The sequence below is a fragment of the Schistocerca americana genome, chromosome 3 (assembly GCF_021461395.2).
Source record: "Schistocerca americana isolate TAMUIC-IGC-003095 chromosome 3, iqSchAmer2.1, whole genome shotgun sequence".
Taxonomy (NCBI): domain Eukaryota; kingdom Metazoa; phylum Arthropoda; class Insecta; order Orthoptera; family Acrididae; genus Schistocerca; species Schistocerca americana.
In genome coordinates this window covers 920,796,045-920,823,088 of record NC_060121.1, presented here as the reverse complement: position 1 = coordinate 920,823,088, position 27,044 = coordinate 920,796,045, and the positions used below count along the sequence as shown (strand labels likewise).

General features: G+C 38.6%; 1 protein-coding gene across 11 annotated transcripts in view; it reads right to left on the bottom strand.

The window, feature by feature from the left end:
• LOC124605166 (longitudinals lacking protein) overlaps positions 1-27,044 on the bottom strand; it is a 547,673-nt gene that overhangs the window by 157,765 nt on the left and 362,864 nt on the right. The window contains exon 5 of one of the 11 annotated variants that reach the window (XM_047136655.1): positions 7,560-7,733. The exons of the other annotated variants lie outside the window; for them this stretch is intronic. Within the exon in view, the coding sequence (XP_046992611.1) occupies positions 7,560-7,733 (174 nt within the window). The remainder of the gene's footprint in view (positions 1-7,559; positions 7,734-27,044) is intronic. 11 annotated transcript variants of the gene reach the window in all.

Genomic DNA, 27,044 nt, shown 5'->3' with positions numbered 1-27,044 from the left:
CTAGGACTTTTGTTGCTTGATGGTATTTATTTGTAATAATAAACGTCAGTTTCAGATGAACCATGATCTGACCAGCTACAATATAGACACAAAAGTAATTTTTCATGTATATTTTATCTCCTTAACTTCGGGCTGGAGTGGTGTCCAGCATTCTTGTGTTAAGCTTCAATAAACTCTCATCCCCCCCCCCCCCCCCCCCCCCAAGAACCATGGACCTTGCCGTTGGTGGGAGGCTTAAGTGCCTCAGCGATACAGATAGCCGTACCGTAGGTGCAACCACAACGGAGGGGTATCTGTTGAGAGGCCAGACAAACGTGTGGTTCCTGAAGAGGGGCAGCAGCCTTTTCAGTAGTTGCAGAGGCAACAGTCTGGATGATTGACTGATCTGGCCTTGTAACACTAACCAAAGCAGCCATGCTGTGCTGGTACTGCAGAACGGCTGAAAGCAAGGGGAAACTACGGCTGTAATTTTTCCCGAGGGCATGCAGCTTTACTGTATGATTAAATGATGATGGCATCCTCTTGGGTAAAATATTCCGGAGGTAAAATAGTCCCCCATTCGGATCTCCGGGCGGGGACTACTCAGGAGGAAGTCGTTATCAGGAGAAAGAAAACTGGCGTTCTACGGATCGGAGCATGGAATGTCAGATCCCTTAATCGGGCAGGTAGGTTAGAAAATTTAAAATGGGAAATGGATAGGTTAAGGTTAGATATAGTGGGAATTAGTGAAGTTCGGTGACAGGAGGAACAAGACTTTTGGTCAGGTGAATACAGGGTTATAAATACAAAATCAAATAGGGGTAATGCTGGAGTAGGTTTAATAATGAATAAAAAAATAGGAGTGCGGGTAAGCTACTACAAACAGCATAGCATACGCATTATTGTGGCCAAGATAGACACGAAGCCCATGCCTACTACAGTAGTACAAGTTTATATGCCAACTAGCTCTGCAGATGATGAAGAAATGTATGATGAAATAAAAGAAATTATTCAGGAAGTGAAGGGAGATGAAAATTTAGTAGTCATGGGTGACTGGAATTTGGTAGTAGGAAAAGGGAGAGAAGGAAATGTAGTAGGTGATTATGGATTGGGGCTAAGAAATGAAAGAGGAAGCCGCCTGATAGAATTTTGCACAGAGCACAACTTAATAATAGCTAACACTTAGTTCAAGAATCATAAAAGAAGGTTGTATACATGGAAGAAGCCTGGAGATACTGACAGGTATCAGATAGATTACATAATGGTAAGACAGAGATTTAGGAACCAGGTTTTAAATTGTAAAACATTTCCAGGGGCAGATGTGGACTCTGATCACAATCTATTGGTTATGAACTGTAGATTAAAACTGAAGAAACTGCAAAAAGGTGGGAATTTAAGGAGATGGGACCTGGATAAACTGAAAGAACCAGAGGTTGTACAGAGTTTCAGGGAGACCATAAGGGAACAATTGACAGGAATGAGGGAAAGAAATACAGTAGAAGAAGAATGGGTAGCTTTGAGAGATGAAGTAGTGAAGGCAGCAGAGGACCTAGTAGGTAAAAAGACGAGGGCTAGTAGAAATCCTTGGGTAACAGAAGAAATACTGAATTTGACTGACAAAAGGAGAAAATGTAAAAATGCAGTAAATGAAGCAGGCAAAAAGAAATACAAACATCTCAAAAAAGAGATCGACAGCAAGTGCAAAATGGCTAAGCAGGGATGGCTAGAGGACAAATGTAAGGATGTAGAGGGTTATCTCACTAGGGGTAAGATAGATACTGCCTACAGGAAAATTAAAGAGACCTTTGGAGAAAAGAGAACCACTTGTATGAATATCAAGAGCTCAGATGGAAACCCAGTTCTAAGCAAAGAAGGGAAAGCAGAAAGGTGGAAGGAATATATAGGAGGCCTATACAAGGGCAATGTATTTGAGGAAAATATTATGGAAATGGAAGAGGATGTAGATGAAGATGAAGTGGGAGATAAGATACTGCGTGAAGAGTCTGACAGAGCACTGAAAGACCTGGGTCAAAACAAGGCCCCGGGAGTAGACAACACACCATTAGAACTACTGATGGCCTTGAGAGAGCTAGTCCTGACAAAACTCTACCATCTGGTGAGCAAGATGCATGAGACAGGCGAAATACCCTCAGACTTCAAGAAGAATATAATAATTCCAATCCCAAAGAAAGCAGGAGCTGACAGATGTGAAAATTACTGAACAATCAGTTTAATAAGTCACGGATGCAAAATACTAACGTGTATTCTCTACAGACGAATGGAAAAACTGGTAGAAGCTGACCTCGGGGAAGATCATTTTGGATTCTGTAGAAATATTGGAACACGTGAGGCAATACTGAACCTACGTCTTATCTTAGATGCTAGATTAAGGAAAGGCAAACCTACGTTTCTAGCATTTGTAGACTTAGAGAAAGCTTTTGACAATGTTGACTGGAATACTCTCTTTCAAATTCTGAAGGTGGCAGGGGTAAAATACAGGGAGTGAAAGGCTATTTACAATTTGTACAGAAACCAGATGGCAGTTATAAGAGCTGAGGGGCATGAAAGGGAAGTAGTGGTTGGGAATGGAGTGAGACAGGGTTGTAGCCTATCCCCAATGTTATTCAATTTGTATATTGAGCAAGCAGTGAAGGAAACAAAAGAAAAATTCGGAGTAGGTATTAAAATCCATGGAGAAGAAATAAAAACTTTGAAGTTTGCTGATGACATTGTAATTCTGTCAGAGACAGCAAAGGACTTGGAAGAGCAGTTGAACGACATGGACAGTGTCTTGAAAGGAGGATATAAGATGAACATCAACAAAAGCAAAATGAGGATGATGGAATGTAGTTGAATTAAGTCGGTTGATGCTGAGGGAATTAGATTAGGAAATGAGACACTTAAAGTAGTAAAGGAGTTTTGCTATTTGGGGAGCAAAATAACTGATGATGGTCGAAGTAGAGAGGATATAAAATGTAGACTGGCAATGGCAAGGAAAGCGTTTCTGAAGAAGAGAAATTTGTTAACATCGAGTATTGATTTAAGGGTCAGGAAGTCGTTTCTGAAAGTATTTGTATGGAGTGTTGCCATGTATGGAAGTGAAACATGGACGATACATAGTTTAGACAAGAAGAGAATAGAAGATTTCGAAATGTGGTGCTACAGAAGAATGCTGAAGATTAGATGGGTAGATCACATAACTAATGAGGAGGTATTGAATAGAATTGGGGAGAAGAGGAGTTTGTGGCACAACTTGACCAGAAGAAGGGACTGGTTGGTAGGACATGTTCTGAGGCATCAAGGGATCACAAATTTAGCATTGGAGGGCAGTGTGGAGGGTAAAAATCGTAGAGGGAGACCAAGAGATGAATACACTAAACAGATTCAGAAGGATGTAGGTTGCGGTAGGTACTGGGAGATGAAGAAGCTTGCACAGGATAGAGTATCATGGAGAGCTGCATCAAACCAGTCTCACGACTGAAGACCACAACAACAACAACAAACTCTCATCAGATACAAAGAAAGAAATTACAAAGTTATCTTTCTAGATTCAAGGCCTGAATATTCCTTTTACTTGCACAACAAACTGCAATGTTCATTTTAAACAGATGTCTATTGTTACATCATATAGGTAACTGTAGTTCTTTGATAAAAATAAGCATGTCCTTGCAAATATTATTCCAGCAGAAAGAAAGAAATTGCAGCTATTTAATTGAGGGAACAGCAGACTGTTTTATAGAAACAGCTTTCTTACTTATTTTACTTTTTCAAATTTAGCTTCAGTGAGTACAAAAAATCGACAGGAGTTTAACAGTGGGTATTATTACAGAAAATATTTAATGAGCTTTTATCGGCATGTTAAATGTAATCCTGTTTTTGTTACCATGCATTTATTATATATACATTGTACATAAGTTTGATTTAATGTAACATAGTAAATGCAGCTAAAGCACATATGTAACATCTGTCTTAGTGTGTCTTCCTATAAAACCGTATGCTGCACCCCATACTCAGCTGAAAATTATCAGCTCAAGTCCATGGGAAAAGAATAAATGGATAAATTAAATTGAAGAAAGGCACAATAAAAACACTGCTGGAAAGTAAGCTTTTGGCCAACAAGGCCTTTGTCAAAACTAGACAACATACAGACACATACACACTCATGCAAACACAACTAACACACATACTATCACAGTCTCTGGCAGCTAGAGCCAGACTGCAAGCAGCAGGGCATAACGGGAGAGGCAACTGAATGGCAGTCAGGAGGAGGCTGGGGTGGGGAGGAGGAGGGACAGCGGGAGAGGGGACAGGGATGATAAAATGCTGCTGGGAGAATGCAGGAACAAGGTGGAGAGTGGGGCAGCTAGGTGCAGTTGGGAGGTGGGGGAGAGGGGGAAAATAGGAAAGGAGAGAAGTAAAAAAATTGGGTGTGTTGGTGGAATAGAGGGCTCTGGAGGGCTCTGTAGTGCCGAATTGGGAACAGGGAAGGGGCTGGATGTGTAAGGACAATGACTAACACTACCTCTCATTGTACATTGAAACAAGAAATGTCCTACCCATTATCCTTCCCACTCCTCCCACTGTGGTATTCCGCTGCTCACCAAACCTACACAATTCCTTGTCCATCCCTACACAATCCCTGCTCCCAGCCCCTTGCCTCACTGCTCATATCCCTGTAATACAACTAGACGCAAGTTCTGTATCATACATTCTCCCACCAACACCCACTCCGTTCCTGTCACAAATGTCACCTATCCCCTCAAAAGCAGGGCTACCTGTGAAACCAGTTAAGTGATCTACAAGCTAAGCTGCAACCACTGTGCTGCATTTTACATGGGCTTGAGAGCCAATAAGCTGACTGTCTGCATGAATGGCTACCGAAAAATTGTGGCCAGGGAACAACTGTACCACCCTGCTGCTGAGCATGCCACCCAACACAATGTCCTTCATTTCAATGACTGCTTTACAGCCTATGCCATCTGGATCCTTCTCACCAACACCAGCATTTCTGAATTATGTAGGTGGGAACTCTCCCTGCAGTAGATCATATGTTCCCGTAATCCTCCTGGCCTTAACCTACATTAGTCATTGTCACTCATCCAGCCCCTGCCCTGTTCTTATTCCAGCACTACACAGCCCTCTATTCCACCAACACACTTGGTCTTTTTACTTCTCTCCTTTTCAGCTATCCCCCTTCTCTCCCCCTCCCTTTGTCTAACCTCCCAACTGTACCTTGCAGTCCCACTCTCCACATCGTGCCTGCACACTCCTGGCAGCACTTTACCGTCCCCAACTCCTGCTCTGATATCCCTTCCCCTTGCCACCACAGCCTCCTCCTTACCCTCACCCAGTTGCACTCCCACAATGCCCTTCTGCTCACATTCTCGCTATAGCTGCCAGAAACTGTGGCCATTTGTGCCTTAGGTGCGTGTGCATGAGTTTGCTCATGTGTGTATGTTGTCTACTTTTGACGAAGGCCTTATTGGCTGAAAGCTAGCTTTCTGACAGTCTTTTTGTTGTGCCTCTCTGCAACTCAGTATCTCTGCTATATGGTGAGAAGCAATTATCCTTTTCATATATTGTTACATTCCATCCTGGGTTCCTCATTGTTTGTAATAGTTTGTGGAATATAAGACACATCAAAGACAGAAAGCATTGATTATCAGTTATTTCCTAAAGAGCAACCAGTTTGATTAGACTTTCTAACTCCATAGATTATAAAGAAGAATATATCATGTAATTACTTGGTCACATACTAGTTTTGTTGTATGAATTCATATTTCATTGTCACAAGCTGATTCTTGGACTTTAATTTCTGTATCAATTTTCTCAGTTCATCTTCTGTGACTGGTTCAGAAACATAATTTTCTTGATATCTTAGTAACCCACTTTTTTGACCTATTTCTTTCCAATGATAAGTGCTCCACTATGTTTATATAGCTATTACTGAGTATGTTTGCTATTTCTCTTCCATCTGTAACCACTGCATTGTGTACTTTCATTGTCCTGATCTATGTTTCCCTGTTTGATACATCGTTTTCCTTTCTTTCAGAATTAATTACATTTGAATCTACCTTTATCTTGTTTTCTGTGTTCATTATGGTGCTGTTAATTTAATTTTGCTTTTGCATCTCTTATTATTGTACTGTACCATACAGCTTTTGTAATATTTTATAGTTCTCAGCTATGCCCATTCATTATTCTAACATTTCAATGGTAATCCACTGTATTTGGTCCTACAGCTTTTCTTGTGTGTTTCTTTAGAAGAATGCTTTCATTAAAATGACATTTAATTCTTATAGTAAATGCATAATACTTTTAATTTACATGCTGCACAAACAAAAAAAGGAGCAGATTACATTAAAGTAACCAATTTATGATAATTTTGTATGATGTTTATTTACAGTTCAGATATAAGTTGTGTTCAGTGGCTAACCGTTACCTTTATATACTCTTAGTGGTAGGGGTAGTCTATGTTAATGTGTAATAAACTTTGTCCTACGACCCTGAATATGTCTTCAGGATAGGGTCTACAGAACACAATTTATGGAAAAATTAATAAATCTATTATTTTTTGTTAACTGGCATCCACAGTTCTACAGTATTTCAGAAAGTACAACATATTACACCTGGAATGTTACTGAATTTATTTATTTACAATAATGACTTCATCATTTTTCTATTTCCCATGTGACAACTTACTATGAAGTGCATCTTTGGCAGTCAATAGCTGTTATGAGGATGTCATCCTCATATCAATGATATTTACATATTTCACAACATATGAATAAGAAAAAAAAACAAGATATCTTGGGAAGTTGTAGTGCTTGATATAATAAATAATGTAATATTCTTACAACCTATGTTGAGTACCTGATAAGCTAGTTTTAAGGGTTGAAGTTCCCTTTCAGATTCATGACGAGTCCCACTGTTCATGGTATACAGGTCCTCTCTGTTACAAATGCAAATACTTGATGTTATGATTAAAAGCAATATGATCATGGCAAAAATAAGATACTAGTAGGAAGAACATGGCATATATTTAATACAACAGAGAAAGAGTCAGCACTTTTAAAGTGGCAAATATACTGTTACTTTTAATTTGCATTTAGCATGAGGGAGCGCAAATAGTTTACAGTAGTTTAACAACAGATAATTATTAATATAGTCTCTAACAGCTGCTTCTGTTTTTAATGTACATATGGAACTTAATCAGTGAATGGATGAATGACTGAATAGCAACACACCAGTGAAATTATGTACTGTTATGTAATTGTCGGAGTTCAAATAAATTATGAGAATGCAAATGGATCTTTGGATCTGACACTTTACATAACTGGCACCTTCCATTTTGCTGCCTGATTCAAGGTCACAGCAACTGCTCTACTTTGGTTTACAAAGATCCATCACAGTGAATATGACAGTTCACTGATTGTGAGACATCTGAAATTATGAAATGATTTTTAAAACTGTGATTTGTCAGTTATGTGTGGTGTGCTTTCTTCTAATATGAACATAAAGACTGCTTCTCTGTGTCAAACGATATGGGCAATAGGGACACTGGAACTGTGGTTCCTTACCACATTCATGACGAAAATGACGAATCATATTTGATTTATATTTGTAAATTTTGTCACAAGCTGGACACTGGAACTCATCTTGGTTAAGTGGCTTTTCTGCACTGTGTTGAATAAATTGCTCAGTATCTTCCAGAGGATAACTGTCAGCAAATGATGTCCACTCAGATGAGTTACCTGGAAAAGCAAAGTGAAAAATACTGCTCTCATCCTCAAATACTCACATCATATCACTCTTAAATAAAAGTCTGCTATAAATACATTTCAACAATTATTACTGCAACAGTATTATGGATCCTATGGCAGCTTCAAGGAACTGGTGAGTACTGGCACACGGATGGCATAGTAAAAGATTAGGAACCCAGTGATTGAAAAATGAAAACAAACCTCAACAATTCTAGATACACTCTTATGCTAACTGAAGAACACAAGAGATTCAGTGCGAAAGAAGGAATAACATTTGATGTGAAATGAGAAGCAAATGAGATTAATGAACATGTCTTTGACTGCTATGCCACAATACTGGAACAAGAAACACACAAGTTAGTAATACTGTCTTAAGTTTCATAAAACAGCCAGTGACAGTTTTAATAAGGTCATGCACACTCAACCAAAGAATCATTGTTTTCTGTCAGACAGTATTGATCAAGAGCACCAAAAGATGTTGATGTCCAATTTCAGATTATTTGCCACTGTAAAATTCTCTATAACAATTGAAGGACAGGACTGACAGTCACTGATAGCTTGTGTTTAGACCCAACAATCTGCAATGATTTAAGTGTAAAGCCAAAAGCCAATGGTTTATATGAACACGATGGACAAATGTTGATGATGGAATATTCTGACCAGCTAGGTACAGATTATAGAACGAAAGTATTGTATTGCAGAATGATAAATGATGGTTTTATCACAGCATTTAGAGATAAATTATAGGAAGTATACTTGTAAGAAATTTATAAAGCAGACAGTGTAAATGGAAAATTTCACTCTTTCTTAAACATATTCTTACAGTACTTTGAGTCATGTTTTCATCTAAAACAAACAAAAGTAAAACAAACAGCAGCAAGGATTATGGATGGGTAGCTCCTGGGAGTAAAATACCTTGTGCTAGAAGAGAAAGAGCTTCACCTAACTTTGAGGACAAGCTGCAGTCCCAAGTTTCAACTACATTATCGCTAGTATTGTAAAATCAATCAGTCTGCTATTAAAAAAGTGATATACATGCACTAAGTGCCAAAAAAAAAGAAAAAAAAACATTCCAACAATAAGGTAAAACATTTTAGAATAAACTCAAACAAAAAACCTTATCAAAAATAGTCATCAATATTAAACTTGAGTTCCCAGATCATTAACAAGTAATAATTCCACTGGCTATAATAGTGTTTCTAGCAGAACACTGAAAGTTATGCTGAATTGATAGGCTTCTTCTTTAGCATTCTTTGAAATCAGTCAATGACTTGGGGCATTTTTTTCTGACACACTTAATTATGCTGTAGTTGCACTTGTATATAAAACCAGAGAGATACACAAACCACCTTTAATTACAAACCTATTTCATCTTCCAATCTTTCCAAAACTGACCTGTGATAGAATACTGACTTGTTTGATTGAACAGAACTTGTTAGTTATCTCTCACTTTGGATTTTGTAAAGAATTGTTCTTGGTGAGAACAATATGCTACAAGACATCCTAAAGGAAATGCCAGCTAAAAAAGAAAAATTATCCTGCTGGTATACTTCGTGACCTTGCCAAAGCCTTTGGTTGTGTAAATGACAAAATTCTACATGGCTAACTGTACAGTGTCTCATATTCATGGACCTAGTATGGATTAAATCTTACCATCAACAGAAGAAACAAGGGATCTCACTGACAGACTATGTTACAGGAATGAAACTAACCAGAATTGGGAAGAATGTGGGGACCCAGAGTAATTGGTACAGGGCTCACTCTTATTCTTAGGCTACATAAATGAAGTTACAATGACTTTCAAGGCTGGTTGAAAAACTGCAATTGTTGCTGAATACACAATCTTGGTAATCATGAGTTAATATGGTACTGGAGAATCCTGAGTGGAATACAAACAATGTAAAGTGTAATAATAACCGTCACCTTGTATGTGAGGTAGTGAGTTAACAAAGATGAAAATATTGAGAATTTTTTGAATCATGTCCTTCTTCAGAATTTATTACAAAATGACTATAAAGTCGAACTATCTAATGTATTTACTGTGTCTATTACTAAAGGACAATGTAGCCATGGTTGTGGAAGTACTTGATGGTATCATCCTTCTTACAGTTGTAGCAAGAGTTTATCATATATGGGATGGGGTTACAGTATAGTAGCTCTGAAAAAGGCCATAAGATTTGCCAAGGTAGCTCAGACAGTAAGGGGATTACATTTGAAAGACACATGTCTGGGTTGAAGTCTGGAGTTAACGGAAATGTCCGATTCCACCCATCTGCTTTGACCAATGATGTCACCAATATGGTGGAAACGACCATTCACAACAACTCCCATATTGTGACTATGACATCATTACATAAACATGACAACAAACACCAAAAATAGATCGAAAAACCAAATACATATTCCTCCAAAAATATAATGAAACTAACGGGACAAGCAGGGGAAACTGGGGGTTTGTGGGTGGGGAAAACTAAAAATAAACAGACACCACTAAACCAAATGACAAAAACGATAAAATAAAATGACAACATCATTCCCAAAATCAACTAAAAACAACAATCAAACACTTCTCTTGACCTATACAGGTCAACAGAAACTACCGACACCAAATCATGAAACTCAAAACTACAACCATGTCCACAATCATCATTACTCAAAAACTACATCAAACCAACAAAATTGGAACCAAACACTTCCCTTGATCTGAAGTCTGGGCCTGGCACACATTTGTGGTATGAAATGTAATTTAAGTACAGAGTAACTGCAATGATGATTTATCCCTTGCATAGTATGCTAAAGGTCTTAGTAAGGCTTTCGCAGACATGCACTACCGTCCAAGTATGGTCTGCAACCAAATCTTCCACAAACTATCCACATATACGCCTAATCCTACAACTGTCCACGAGAACCAGCTGCAAAAGAGTCACTAACAATTACCCAACATCACCTCAGACTGAAAAGCTGAAAACACATCCTTCTCCAGAGGTTTGACTATTTAGCAGTGTCAGTGATTGGTCATATACTGACCGAGATAGAGAAAGAAAGTTATAATATAGAATATTATATTGGCCTTTCAGATCACTCCAGTCAGATCTTAAAATTAAATGTATCCATAGAACACAAAACTAAAATATTCACATACAGAAGGGTTTTCTCTAATCTAGAAAGAGTTGAAGTTGTCATGCAGTTGAAAAATCACACATGAGATGAAGTGCACAGAGAGACTACCATGAACGGAAAGTTATCAAAGTTCCTCTAGATATTTACATTCAAATTTGAAGAAGTGTTTCCAAAAGCACAAAGAGTTATTACAGAACAAAACAAATAATGACTGGATGACCAATGGCATAAGGAAGTCCTCCATAAACCTTAAATAACTCAACAGCATAAAAAACAAACAAAATTATCCTGCATTTAGAAACTGTCACCACACATACAAAAAGATATACAGAAAAGTGTTACCAACAGAAAAAAGTTCCAAAATGATTAAAAGGCAGGAAATAAAATCAAAGCAACCTGGAAAAAAAGGGAGGCTAGTAAATATGCAATTTCAGCCTGATGGTACCATAGTACATGAACTCAAAAATCTAGCAAACTTTGCACATCAGTGCTTCAGCAATATAGACACCTACTGCAACAGTAGTTTTATAAGGCCCAGCCTATACAAACACTGTACAGTATACTAAACACAGTGATGCTGCAACCCTGTGGAAGAACTCAGCAGTGTTGTGTGCCACCTATAAATTAAAACCTTAGCAGATATAGATGAAGTACCTGTGTGCTTGCTGAAGGACTTTGTGGATTCCTTAGTGCATAACATAAATGAATCCTTCATTGTTGTGGGTCACTTCCCACTGACACTAAAGAATGAAAAATCCTGTCTCTACATAAGAAAGATGACCCAGAAACCATAGAAAACTATAGACCCATCTCTTTACTCTTATCATTTTCAACATTAATAGAAATCAAATAAAAATAGACTCATGGGGCACATAACAAAGTTCAATCTTCTGTGTAAAGAACAGTTTGGTTTCAGATCTGGTAAAAACACAGCATCAGTTATCACTCAAGTTATAAATGTTGTTCTGGAAGCAGTAGAGAAATGAGATCATATAACAGGTATCTTCCTCGTCTTTACCAAAGCTTTTGATACACACAATTCTGCTAAGTAAACTGGAGGCACTAGGAATAAAGGGAGTAGCAAATAAGCAATTTCATTCATACCTGAAAAACAGAGTACAATGGATGGAGATCACTGAAACTAACTCCAATCATACCTTAAAAAAATTTTCTCCACCAGAATACATTAATATTGGAGTACCCCAAGGAATGTGCTAATACTTTTCTTGATATTTACTATAAATTTTCACCAACATGCCGAACATAGTGAAACAGTATCGTTTGCTGATGACACTAACATACCAGTCAGTGATGAGTAATGTGTTACCAAGTGTACTATATACAAAAACCAAATAAACACCCAGGCACATATGCATGTGGATATAAAACAACAAATGAACCGTAAGTGTAAAAAAAAGAGTATTGGTTTCCACATAAGCAGAAAACCCAACCATAACTTTACAAGTTAAAGATGAGCTCATGGAATGTGTATCACGAACAAAGTTCTGCTGAAACCCTATTGAAAACTGAAGTCTGCTGAATGATACACACTTTTCTGTACAATCCCTAATGAAGTCTTATATAAGTGCACATCATTTTTCCACCTAGTAGTCGCTGAATGAATCTTGCAGTTTCTTCTGAATGAGTTAATATTGTCAACAGCAAATCCCATGATGCAATATATAAGGGTCAGTAAATGAAGATGAGACAGATGGAAAGAAACCTAAGTAAACTGCTCACTGTTTCAAAAGTAATCAACATACTTGTTGACACATTTATCCCACTGTGAGACAAAACGGTCAATGCTTTTGTGGAAAAATGTTTGTGGATGCCTGAAAAACTATGACTGTAGCTGGGTGTGCATCTCTTAGTCTGAAGTACATAAATTGATGGCTACAAATGGCTTTCTTCTGGGCTTATTTACCCACATGTTGCCAAAGTTGTATCAACTACACTGCACAAGTTTTGCTGGGAAGCCATTACACATTCTCCATACAGTCCTGATCTCTCCCGAAGCAATTTCCACTTTTTGGAGCCCTGGAGAAAGACGTTTGTGACTGTAGATTTGCTGCAGATGAAGGAGTGCATGCCTAGGTACAATCGTGGTTCCACAGGCAACTGCACACATTTTTCCATGAAGGTTTTTACTATCTTGTCTCATGGTGGGATAAATGCATTAACAATTATGGCAACTACTCTTGAAATAATAAACAGTTTACTTAGGTTTTTCCCTCTGTCTCGTTTTCAGTTGAATGCCCCTTATATGGACAAGGATGGCAAAGTTAGACAGCTGTGACAGTGGTCAACACAAAGTTCATGAACTGCAAACGTAGATCAGTTGGACAGTCCATTTCAGGGCTAAGAATATTATTGATGAGTTGGTTCAAAATATGACAAGACAGGAAAGGAAGGAATATTAGGGATTAATGTCCCATTGACAATGAGGGTATTAGAGATAGAGCACAAGCTCAGATTGTTTCAAGGATGGGGAAAGAATCATCCTGGGATATGCCTGGAGTGATTTAGGGAAATCACAGAAAACCTAAATCAGGATTGCTGTACGCAAATTTGAACCATCCTCCTTCTGATGTCTTGTCACTGCACCACCTCACTCAGTGACAACACAGGAGATAATAGAATGAAAGTAAACAAAATAAACAAGCTTTTTTGTTTCAGTGTCAGAGACAGTAGAGATATTTGTCATAATGAAGATAGTAGCATTCATTTTCTGCACAAGTACTCGACAGTGGTGATTCCAATAATGTCTTCCATCCACCCTCACTACTAAGAATTTATAATGGTTGAATTCACTGACTGTTCAACCACCACCAGACAATGGAATTTATCTTTTACAGAGTTTTATGTCAAAAAGTATATGCACTGCATTTTTATACAATCAAGAATTAATCTGTTCTCTGAAAGCCATGTCGTAATGTTACTAAGTACCCTATTATATCATTATATCTAAAAACAAAGATGATGTAACTTACCAAACGAAAGTGTTGGCATGTTGATAGAGACACAAACAAACACAAACACACACACAAAATTCAAGCTTTTGCAACCAACAGTTGCTTCATCAGGAAAGAAGGAAGGAGAGGGAAAGGCGAAAGGATGTGGGTTATAAGGGAGAGGGTAAGGAGTCATTCCAATCCCGGGAGTGGAAGGACTTACCTTAGGAGGAAAAAAGGACAGGTGTACACTCACACTCACACACACACACATATCCATCCGCACATATACAGACACAAGCAGACATTTGTAAGGGCCTTTACAAATGTCTGCTTGTGTCTGTACATGTGTGGATGGATATGTGTGTGTGTGCAAGTGTATACCCGTCCTTTTTTCCGCCTAAGGTAAGTCCTTCCGCTCCCGGGATTGGAATGACTCCTTACCCTCTTCCTTAAACCCCACATCCTTTCGTCTGTCCCTCTCTTTCCCTATTTCCTGATGAAGCAACTGTTGGTTGCGAAAGCTTGAATTTTGTGTGTGTGTTTGTGTTTGTTTGTGTGTCTATCAACATGCCAACGCTTTTGTTTGGTAAGTTACATCGTATTTTTTTTTAGAAATATTTTCCCACAGCGCTGGCAGGTCGATAGAAACACAAACAAACACAAACATACACACAAAATTCTAGCTTTCGCAACCAATGGTTGCTTCGTCAGGAAAGAGGGAAGGAGAGGGAAAGATGAAAGGATGTCGGTTTTAAGGGAGAGGGTAAGGAGTCATTCCAATCCCGGGGGCAGAAAGACTTACCTTAGGGGGAAAGAAGGACAGGTATACACTCGCACACACACACATATCCATCCCCTATTAGCTATATAATTTATACTATGTTCAATGTCTTTCACAATAATACTTGTGTCATCTGCAAAGAGAACAATTTCTGCGTCATTCGTCATGTTAAGTGACAGATCATTGACACACACTAAGAAGAGGGAAAAAATGGACCCAAAACAGAAATCTGTGACACTCTTCACTTTACATGAGCCCAGTCTCTTCTCTGTTTGTTTCTCTTTTCTCTTTGCTGACACTGGAGGATAACCTTATGCTTCCTACTTCCCTGATATGAAGTGGAACCAATGTTTCAACTTAGGCAAAAGTATTGTATGGCAGAAAATCAAATTTTTTTGTTAAATTAAAGAAATGCTTACCATCTTAACTTATTATTTAGACCTGTTAGTGTCTCACAAACAAGAGAATAACTAGCATTTTCTGTAGATACTACCTTCCTGAAGCCAAACTGAGAATCAACAGCAAATTATGTGTTCTGCAATGAGCCTCTACTCTCCTATACATTGCTTTCTCAAAAGCTTTTGAAGGCACTGGCAGCAAAGATATTGGCCAAAGATTGTATATGTTACCTCTTGATTCATTTTACACAGTGGTGTCACAAATCAGTGTTTCTGTTTATCAAGAAACTGATAACACCTGAAACACACATTGCACAGGTGACTGAGTGTGGAACTATTGTTTGGTGCACTGATCTTCATAATCCTCGAAACTTCATCATACCTATGGGAGTCTTCATTCTTTAATGGTGTAATAATTGATTCAATTTTGTTTTCCTTGTTTCCTGTAGCCGCATATGATGTAGTTGTCCGGAACAGCAAGTTTCAAGAATTCTACATATTTACCTGTATCAATAAAATTTAGATTAAATATACTGACTATTGACAACAATTGATTTTACACAACTACAGTGTGTCACTAACAGTTTAATTCTTACAAAGGATGGATGTAAATTGTTGTGCATTCACATTCTACCCTGACACCTCATTCACAACTCACCAAATAGTTTCATTATTGTTCTGTGAGATTCCTAATCTCTTGGCATAATGCAATGTTATGGCCTATCAGATGACATTACTCAGCACTTTACTTCTGTTATGAGGCTCCGACTGTCCTCCATGTTATGATATACTTCCCATTTCCTTCTACATGATATTATAATGCCATTAATTATCAAAATTGGTTACTCACTGCATATGTGCCTGCCCCTTTTTAATGAGAAAAAGCTATTTCCCTCCTCCTCAGTGGAATCTTCCACTCCCAGTTCACTCCTCCACCTTATTGTGTGACATGCAATTCTCTCTTCCTGTACCTGGGTGGATCCACCAGTGCTTAACCCCCATCCCATGGTATTTTCTCCCTCTTCCCCCATCCTCCTTGCCAGCTTCAGCTGTCAGCCACCATTCCCACCACCCAGCCACCGCCCAACTCATTTTTCCTCTCTTCCAATCAATTTGATACAACCCCTCACATAGTTAACGTGGAGTGCCTGTATAATGCAGCTGACTGGGACAGTGCAGCCATATTTTGTGTTCTGCATTACTTAGCTTTGAAGAAGGATGTTGTCCAAAAGCTTAGAAAACTTTACAGTCTTATTTATGTGCTTATTGACAGCTCAGTGCCTTCACTTTACAGTGAGTTGTTACCTTTACTACATGCCTCAATTTTACAGTGAGTTTTTATCTTTATTACATCCATTATCTATGCAAAACAATGAAATGTCCAGTAAACAATAACAACAATATGGAAAGGATAGGTTGCTAATCACCACATAGAGGAGGCCCTGAGTTGCAGTCAGGCACAATGAAAAAGAGAGCTAAAATAATTACACTTTCGGACAAAGTCCTTCTCCCAAAATAGAAAACACACACACATTTACTCAAGTGCAACTCACACATACATTGCCACAATCTTCAGGTGCCCCATCACTTTTGGAAGAAGAACTTTGTCCGAAAACTTAATTATCTTAGCAGTATTTTTCACTGTGCCTCTCTGTGACTCAGCATTCTCTATGTGGCGATTAGCATTTTATTCTCTCCATTTTGTCATTATCTATTTACATTAGTTAAGCTATATTTATGTCTCTACCAGCAAGGAACAAGTGTCTCAAATAAAGTATGGCTGATATCATCTGTTATTAATGTGTCATAGTGTTTATATTTTCATGTAGAACTGAACTGAACTCTATTGTAAGAGTGAACACACACACACACACACACACACACACACACACACACACACAGAGAGAGAGAGAGAGAGAGAGAGAGAGAGAGAGAGAGAGAGAGAGTTTCACTCTATGTAAGAAATTAAGTCACTTGGATGATCTCAAATTCATATCTGTATATTTGCAGCAGTTCACAATGTGGAAGCTCAAGTTCTTAAGGTAAAGTTACTAATAAGTGGCTGACTCCATATTTATATTACAGCACTTGTATCAGCAACAATAATTTCCTATTATCCTGCAATTATTTAAAAATATGGAATGTTGCTGTCATGTCTCTGAATAATATGTTGTCTTAAGCTGTTTTGCCGTGTGGTTCTTTGAGGGCAGTATGGACACTGGAATTGAGGAGGTTAGCCATACTCATTTCTCAGGTGTTGCTTCAAATTACACAGCTTCTTGTACACTTTCAGGCAATCTGGACACTGGTAACTTAATACAAATTTGCTGTTTTTTGTTGTTTATTCATTTCTGCAATAAAATCAATCAAAGATTGGTAACAGTTTATGAACAAACTCACAGACAGAATTCAGGCAACATTATTTAACTAAAAATAGAAGATATATATAATGAGAAAGAGAAATAAATATTGATAAATCTTAGTACTAAATGCACTAAAAACAGAATATAAAAAAGGGTCTAAATCATTGTATAGAGTAACCTACCAGTAATATATGTAGCAAATGAAAATTAGTAAATATTAACATGGCAGCAAATGTGACAGTCTCACATTTTAAAGGGAAGTACATTTAAATAGAACAAAAAACACAAACAAAAATTAATTTAAAGTCTACTGAACCACTTTCAAGGAACTTCCTTTCAGGATGAAAATGTGCTCAAACATGGCTCAACAAGTCTTCTGCCTCAAAACCATCTGAGTTCTACTGTGGTGGAATTAACAAGTTACCCCAACATAGTCAGAGTGTGGTAACATTAAGAGGGCAATGGGAATTCCACTGTTAAATTCAGAGGAGAGAGCAGATAGGTGGAAAGAATACATTGAAAGCCTCTATGAGGGTGAAGATTTGTCTGATGTGATAGAAGAAGAAACAGGAGTCGATTTAGAAGAGATAGGGGATCCAGTATTAGAATCGGAATTTAAAAGAGCTTTGGAGGACTTACGGACAAATAAGGCAGAAGGGATAGATAACATTCCATCAGAATTTCTAAAATCATTGGGGGAAGTGGCAACAAAACGACTTTTCACGTTGGTGTGTAGAATATATGAGTCTGGCGATATACCATCTGACTTTAGGAAAAGCATCATCCACACAATTCCGAAGACGGCAAGAGCTGACAAGTGTGAGAATTATCGCACAATCAGCTTAACAGCTCATGCATTGAAGCTGCTTATAAGAATAATATACAGAAGAATGGAAAAGAAAATTGAGAATGCGCTAGTTGACAATCAGTTTGGCTTTAGGAAAAGTAAAAGGACAAGAGAGGCAATTCTGACGTTATGGCTACTAATGGAAGCAAGGCTAAAGAAAAATCATGACACTTTCATAGGATTTGTCAACCTGGAAAAAGCGTTCGACAATATAAAATGGTGCAAGCTGTTCGAGATTCTGAAAAAAGTAGGGGTAAGCTATAGGGAGAGACGGGTTATATACAACATGTACAACAACCAAGAGGGAATAATGAGAGTGGACAATCACGAACAAAGTGCTCGTATTAAGAAGGGTGTAAGACAAGGCTGTAGCCTTTTGCTCCTACTCTTCAATCTGTACATCGAGGAAGCAATGATGGAAATAAAAGAAAGGTTCAGGAGTGGAATTAAAATACCAGGTGAAAGGATATCAATGATACGATTCGCTGATGACATTGCTATCCTGAGTGAAAGTGAAGAAGAATTAAATGATATGCTGAATGGAATGAACAGTCTAATGAGTACACAGTATGGTTTGAGAGTAAATCGGAGAAAGACGAAGGTAATGAGAAGTAGTAGAAATGAGAACAGCGAGAAACTTAACATCAGGATTGATGGTCACGAAGTCAATGAAGTTAAGGAATTCTGCTACCTAGGCAGTAAAATAAGCAAAGAGTTTGCCTTTACAAATGTCTGCTTGTGTCTATGTATGTGCGGATGGATATGTGTGTGTGAGCGAGTGTATACCTGTCCTTTTCTCCCCCTAAGGTAAGTCTTTCCGCTCCCGGGATTGGAATGACTCCTTACCCTCTCCCTTAAAACCCACATCCTTTCGTCTTTCCCTCTCCTTCCCTCTTTCCTGATGAGGCAACAGTTTGTTGCGAAAGCTTGAATTTTGTGTGTATGTTTGTGTTTGTTTGTGTCTCTATCGACCTGCCAGCACTTTCGTTCGGTAAGTCACATCATCTGTGTTTTTATATCTATATTATATTATATTAATCTGTAATAACATATTGTATCCATTAGTTAAAATTTCCAGGCTGAGAGGCAGTGGTCAATCAGTAAAACATCTTCTTCCTGACATTTCATTGCCAACTGTGGGCAACATGTTCTGAGGTGAGTCAACAATTGGCTTCCAGGCGGTGGAGGTCCCATTTATATAGATCACGTAGAGGGCTTCACCATACATCATGTGAGGCTGACTGTAAGTCTATCTGTGACTATTGTCATTATTCTCAATTGAAGGTAATTGATTGTCACATCATTGGTGCAAAGTCAACTGCCATGTCTTGCCTAAATTCAAACCTTTCTCTTTTCTATTAAAATTATTGCGATGTTTCTGAATCTATATAGCTTCCCTATACATTGCTGTTGTTGTGGTCTTCAGTCCTGAGACTGGTTTGATGCAGCTCTCCATGCTACTCTATCCTGTGCAAGCTTTTTCATCTCCCAGTACCTACTGCAACCTACATCCTTCTGAATCTACTTAGTGAATTCATCTCTTGGTCTCCCTCTATGATTTTTACCCTCCACGCTGCTGTCCAATACTAAATTGGTGATCCCTTGATGCCTCAGAACATGTCCTACCAACCGATCCTTCCTTCTGGTCAAGTTGTGCCACAAACTTCTCTTCTCCCCAATCCTATTCAATACTTCCTCATTAGTTATGTGATTTACCCATCTAATCTTCAGCATTCTTCTGTAGCACCACATTTCGAAAGCTTCTATTCTCCTCTTGTCCAAACTATTTATCGTCCATGTTTCACTTCCATACATGGCTACACTCCATACAAATACTTTCAGAAATGACTTCCTGACACTTAAATCTATACTCGATGTTAACAAATTTCTCTTCTTCAGAAATGCTTTCCTTGCCATTGCCAGTCTACATTTTATATCCTCTCTACTTCGACCATCATCAGTTATTTTGCTCCCCAAATAGCAAAACTCCTTTACTACTTTAAGTGTCTCATTTCCTAATCTAATTCCCTCAGCATCACCCGACTTAATTCGACTACATTCCATTATCCTTGTTTTGCTTTTGTTGATGTTCATCTTATACCCTCCTTTCAAGACACTGTCCATTCCATTCAACTGCTCTTCCAAGTCCTTTGCTGTCTCTGACAGAATTACAATGTCATCGGCAAACCTCAAAGTTTTTATTTCTTCTCCATGCATTTTAATACCTACTCCGAATTTTTCTTTTATTTCCTTTACTGCTTTCTCAATATACAGATTGAACAACATCGGGGAGAGGCTACAACCCTGTCTTACTCCCTTCCCAACCACTGCTTCCCTTTCATGTCCCTTGACTCTTATAACTGCCATCTGGTTTCTGTACAAATAGTAAATAGCCTTTCGCTCCCTGTATTTTACCCCTGCCACCTTTAGAATTTGAAAGAGAGTATTCCAGTCAACATTGTCAAAAGCTTTCTCTAAGTCTACAAATGCTAGGAACGTATGTTTGCCTTTCCTTAATCTTTCTTCTAAGATAAGTCGTAAGGTCAGTATTGCCTCACGTGTTCCAGTGTTTCTACGGAATCCAAACTGATCTTCCCCGAGGTTGGCTTCTACTATACATACTTGCACAATAATGTGATGTCCTGGCTAGCATGCCTGTATCACTAAATTTTATTTCATGATCACTGTCTTTAAAAACATGTTCCACTACAGCTGATTTGTGGGTATGTCCTAGTCGACAGTTCCTTTTGGTTCAGTTAAGAGGGTACTGACCCATCTTTTCATTGTTCCAATATAAACCTTTCCACAGTTACACGGAATTTCATATACCAGGAGTTGCTAAAGGGCATCGTGTGTCTTTCGCTGATCTTAAATACTCATTAACCTTCTTAGTGGGTCTAAAGATTGTGTCAACTTGAAACTTGGCCAGAACTTTCCCAATAATGTTTGTAATATTGCGGATGAATGGAAGAAAAACTTTTCCAGCTGACGATTGTTGTTGCTGAATGTGGTCAGACACTTTTCTTCTGGGATGAAGTGCTCAATCTATCTCATTGTCAGTGTATCCATTTTTGTTAAAAGCAATTCGCAAATGATTTAGTACATCTTGCAAATAAACTGGCTCACAGGTCTTATTAGCTCTGCCCACCAATGTTTTAATGACACCTCTCTTCTGCTTGGGATGATGGTTCAAATCATTATGGAGGTAACGCTCAGTGTTTGTATCTTTTCTATACACTTTATGCCTTAAATTCCCATCTGCCCATTTGATTACTGATACATCCAGAATATTTAGTTGTTGATTGCTCTCTTTCTCCATAGTAAATTGTATCTTTGGATGAATATATTTAGGTGCACCAAGAAACCATACGATTCCTCTTCACCATGATTCCATGCCACAAAAGTGTCATCCACATACTGATACCACTTAAAAGGGATTTTACTGGCAGACTGCAGCACCTGCTGCTCAAAAAATTCCATGAATAGATTAGCAACAGCTGGACTCAGAGGGCTGCCCATGGTAACTCCTTCCGTTTGCTCGTAAAACTCATTATCATACCGAAAACAAGTCATAGGCAGGCAGTGTGGAAACAGAGCTACTATATCAGTGGGAAGCATATCAGCTATGTATGAAAGAGCTTTGTCAACAGGAACCATGGTAAACAGGGATGCCACATCAAAACTTACAAGGGTATCACATGGGCTGACAGTCATCTCCTTCAATTTTTCAATAAAGTGCACAGAATTTTTAATGTGATTATCAGTATTACTAATATGCAGTTGTAGCAAGGAGGTGAGATGTCTAGCCAATGTTTGAGTATTCTGCCGATCTTCACCAATGTGTTCCCGGCATCTGCTATGATCGCTGTCACAACCGGTTTGTCTTTGTCCTCGGAAGGCTGCGGTCCAGCTTCTTCAGTCTTAAGGCCCATTTCATCTGCCGGTTGTTGTAACTGTTCATACAGAACATGGCCTGCAAGTGCTGCAATTCAGCTGCTAGGCTCTCACAATCTGAGATTTTGTGTACTCTGTGCAGCAGTGTGCTTAGAACACCCTCTCGCTGTGAAGGAGCATGACCGCTGGAGGCATACAGGTACAAATCTGTATGTGTCGTCTTACGGTAGGTGCTGTGTCCTAGTGTGCCATCTGGTCTTTGCTTGATGAGCACATCCAGAAATGGAAGCTGGTTGTTTTCTTCTACCTCCATCGTGAACTTGATATTCTGGTGCAGCAAGTTCAGATGCTACAGAAAGTCTTGGAGGCATTGTCCTCTGTGTGGCCAGATTACAAATGTATCGTCTACATATCAAAAAAAGCAAGAAGGCCTGTCTTCTTCTTCAAAAGCCTCCACAAACATATTGGCCACTACTGGTGATAGCAGACAGCCCATCACTACTCCATTAGTTTGTTTGTAGTAGTTCCCATATAACAGAAAGTATGTTGACATAAGTACGAATTCAAAAATTTTTGTTACTGTCGGTCCGAATTTTTCTCCTTTGAGGTTTAGGGATTCTCTTAGAGGTACACTAATAAACAGGAATACCATGTCAAAGCTCACCATGAGGTCTTCTTGGCCTAATTGGAAGGTCTGGAGCTGCTGGCCAAATGTGCGGAGTTTCTGATGTGGTGCTGACATTTGCCCACAAAGGGACTCAGTATCGACATCAGATGTTTTGCTAATTCACATGTTGGTGCTCCAATGTTGCTTACAATCATGCAGAGAGGCAATCCATCCTTATGGACTTTAGGTAGTCCGTAACGTCTAGGAGGTGCAGCTGCTAGTGGACGAAGTTTCTTCACCGTCTTCTTATCTTCAAAGGTGTGCTGGAGAAGCTCAATAGTCTTCCTTTTCACTCTACTGGTAGGATCATCTTCAATTCTCTGGTAGGTTTTGTCTTCTAATAGGTCATACAATATTTGTTTGAATACATTACATGGTAGTAGGACTGTGCAATTCCCTTTATCTGCTGGGAGGACGACAGTCTCGGCATCTTCTCGGAGCCGCTTCAGTGCTTTCCTCTCTTCCCTGAAGATGTTTGGCTTCAGCGGAACCACCCTGGTGAGTACATGGTATGTTTCCCATCGTATTTCCTCTGCAGCGTCTCGTGGAAGTGCAAGAGCAGCCTGTTCTACCACGCTGATGAATTGTTCTGTTGGTAATGTTGTCGGTGTTGGTGCGAAATTCAGCCCCTTTTTAAGTACGGATAAGGTAGCATCATCAATTACTTTCACTAGCTTGATTTGCCACTATTATGTGCATTGTGTCCTGGCAAACCTGGAGTGATTTAATTGATGACATCTTTGACAGTCACAAGTCACGCATCCACGTGGTGCCTCAGCATATTGGTCTTTTGGTCAGTCATGCATAATGTAGAGACAGAAAATATGAACCATCCAATTCTGTTCTTGCTCTCAAACCATGCCCTACTTGGTCAGTGCTTACATACCACTGGTTATCCTTTCCTTGACCATGCTATGTTTCAACTATACTCGTATCCCACACAATCTGAGTCTAATCTAAAAGTTTCTCTAACCTGTTACCGAAACTTTAACTACTTACAGTTCTCATTTTTCTTTCTAAATGTGAAACTTACAGTTACTTCAGTCTACTCTTAAGTCCTCTCAGCAAGCACAGTTTTCCACATCTAAACCAAACACACTTCCAACAATGGTTCGTGTAATGACCTTTCTGATGTGCCCAGGTAAATTACACTTGGTCCATATTACTGAAATTAATGTTTTGACCCTTGGTCCCTTACTGAACACTACAGTGGTATCTAACACAGACATAATGGGAAAAAATATGGGAAGTTCAAACCAAAGGCTGTACATAATCCCGAGAGTGAAAGTAAAAAGGTTGGGTTACTACTTACATCTCATCCTGACCCTGTTGAATCACTGTTTCTAGTCTTCTTCCATCAGCATGCTGCATCTTTTGTTGGTTATTGTTATTCCATTAGTCTCCCAAAGATTTCAGTTCTGACAGCAAATATGCAGGTTGCAGTGTAGAAGAAGGCCAGCCAGCAGTGCCTTCTACTTCTACGGTAGGCCACAGAATTCCGGGTGGTGCAGGAAATGCATTGCATGGATTCAAAGTACAAACCAATAGTGAAGAGTAGTTGTGGGTGGCTGGTGCAGTGTTGGCTTCCAGGGCTGGGCAGACGTGCAGAGGTCCTTTGTTCGTGACTGGTGACTGCAGAGTTTACTGTGAAGACTCCCAGCTGACACAGTAAGCATTGTGCATGGCCCTGCCACACTGAACATGATGTACTTAACCAGATCAGCAATTACATACTTGTTCTTGGTGTTGAATTAGCAGAAGTGCTGTGTTTGTGGGCCACTGTGAACTGTATGGAATAGGGCAATGACTGGTCTCTGGCATAACAACAGAACTCAGTAAAGCCACAGAGGCTTCTAAAGAGCTGGACCCAGGCCAGTCTTGCTGCTGCTAAGAGGTGCTAATAAAACATGGATGACGGCCAGCTGCTCCCAATGTCTGTGGCTTGATTTTGGCACTGGTGATCTGACAACACAGAAGCTGATTGTGCAGTACAATGAACAGCATCTGCCATCGGGCTGTGTCCTTGCTGCTGTTCTGGGCTTTGACTTCTGCCTCAAATTCTACTGTAATTTGTCCCATTACAGTTACATTCTCATATGAAGGAATATATTTGTGTTGTAGGGCTTCTTCCATAAGTAGAGGATTAGATACACATGGTTAAGGAAAGAGGGTAAAATGTTGTGTGAAACAATCTGTGTAAAAGTAAGAAACAAAAAAGATAAAATAAATATTTAATATGCCTTCGAATGACACTCAGAATCATACAGCAGTCTTAAAAATCATAAGATTCTTAGTTAAACATTGAACTTTAAATTCTCAGTCGGCACCTCATTTGCTTTACATGATTTTGATGCTGTACATCATTCCAAGGTACATTAAATGTTTCTATACTCTATTTTATTTCTTACTTTTAAACAAATCATTTCACAAAACATTTCACAAAACATTTAACCTTTTTGTATTTCAATTTTTTATTTTCAAGTTTTGTTCAGAAAGCATGAATTACAAAATATTTTAATAATGATTGGTATTCTGTTATTAGTAGCAACACATAGATGAAGAGAAAGCAGAGAAGTTTCAGTTCATCCAGTAATTTGATACTGATTTTAGTTTTTCAACATGAAAGAAAGAATTCCACAATTTTAACACCAATGTAACTTTTTCTGCACAGAAAAGCTGGGCCCTGAATAAGTGAACATTTTGACAATTCATCTACCCCCCCTACTCACAGAAAAAAAAGTACACCTCAGCTGGTCAATTTGATTTCTAAATGTTCATGTGGTTCCCAAAATTCAAACAAAAATCCATTGTGAAATTTATAGAGATACTTGTTTCTAATCCTCTCAAAGATATGACCGAAAAATAAACAATCGAATTTTAGCTACCGAAATAATGGGACAATCCAAGATCATCAGATTATTCACACAATTATAATACTTACATGACTCAGCAATACAGTACACTCTGTAGGTGCAACCACATCAGAGGGATATCTGCTGAGAAGCCAGACAAACATATGGTTCTGGAAGAGGGGCAGCATCCTTTTCAGTAGTTGCAGGGGCAACAATCTGGGTGATTGCCTGATCTAGCCTTGTAACATCTATCAAAACAGCCTTACTGTGCTGAAACTGTGAACAGCTGAAAGCAAGGGAAACTACAGCTGTAATTTTTCCTGAGAGCATGCAGCTCTACTGTATGGTTAAATGATGATGATATCTTCTTGGGTAAAGTATTCCAAAGGTAAAATAGTCTCCCATTCAGATTTCTGGGTAGGAACTACTCAGGAGGATTTCATCATCTGGATAAACAAAACTGGTGTTCTACAGATCAGAGCATGGAATGTTGGATCACTTGATCAGGAAGTTTGGTTAGAAAATTTAAAAAGGGAAGCAGGAACAGAACTTCTGGTCAGGTTAATACAGAGTAATAAATACAAAATCAAATAGGGATAGTGCAGGAGTAGGTTTAATAATGAATAAGAAAATAGGAAAGCAGGTAAGCTACTATGAGCAGCATAGTGAATACAATATTGTAGCCAAGATAGACATGAAGCCCACACCTAGCATAGTAGTACAAAAGTATGTGTCAACTAGCTCTGCAGATGATGAAGAGATTGAAGAAATGTATGATGAGGTAAAAGAAACTGTTAAGGTAGTTTAGAGAAACGAAAATTTTATTGTGATGGGGGGCTGAAATTTGAAAGTACGAGAAGGAAGAGAAGGAAAATTTTAAGTAAATATGGACAGGGGAAATGGAATGAAAGAGAAAGCCACCTGGTACAATTCTACACAGAGCATAATTTAATCATCACTAACACTTGGTTTAAGAATCATGAAAAAAGTTTATATATGCAGAAGAGACCTGGAGACACTGGAAGGTTTCACATTGATTATATAATGGTGAGACAGAGATCTCAGAACCAGATTTTCAATTGTAAGAGATTTCGAGGGGCAGATATGGACTCTGATGACAATGTATTGGTCACGAACTCTAGCTTAAAACTGAAGCAATTACAAAAAGGTAGGAAATCAAGGAGATGAGATATGGGTAAGTTGAAAGAACCAGAGGTTGTTGCAAGTTTCAAAAGGAGCATTGGGCAGCAACTGACTAGAACAGGGGAAGGGATTACATTACAAGATGATTGGGTAACTGTAAGAGATGAAGTAGTGAAGGCACCTGAGGATCCAATAGGAAAAAGACAAGGCCTTGTAGAAATCCTTGGGTAGCATATAAGATATTGAATTTAACTGATGAAAGGAAAAAATATAAAAATGCAGC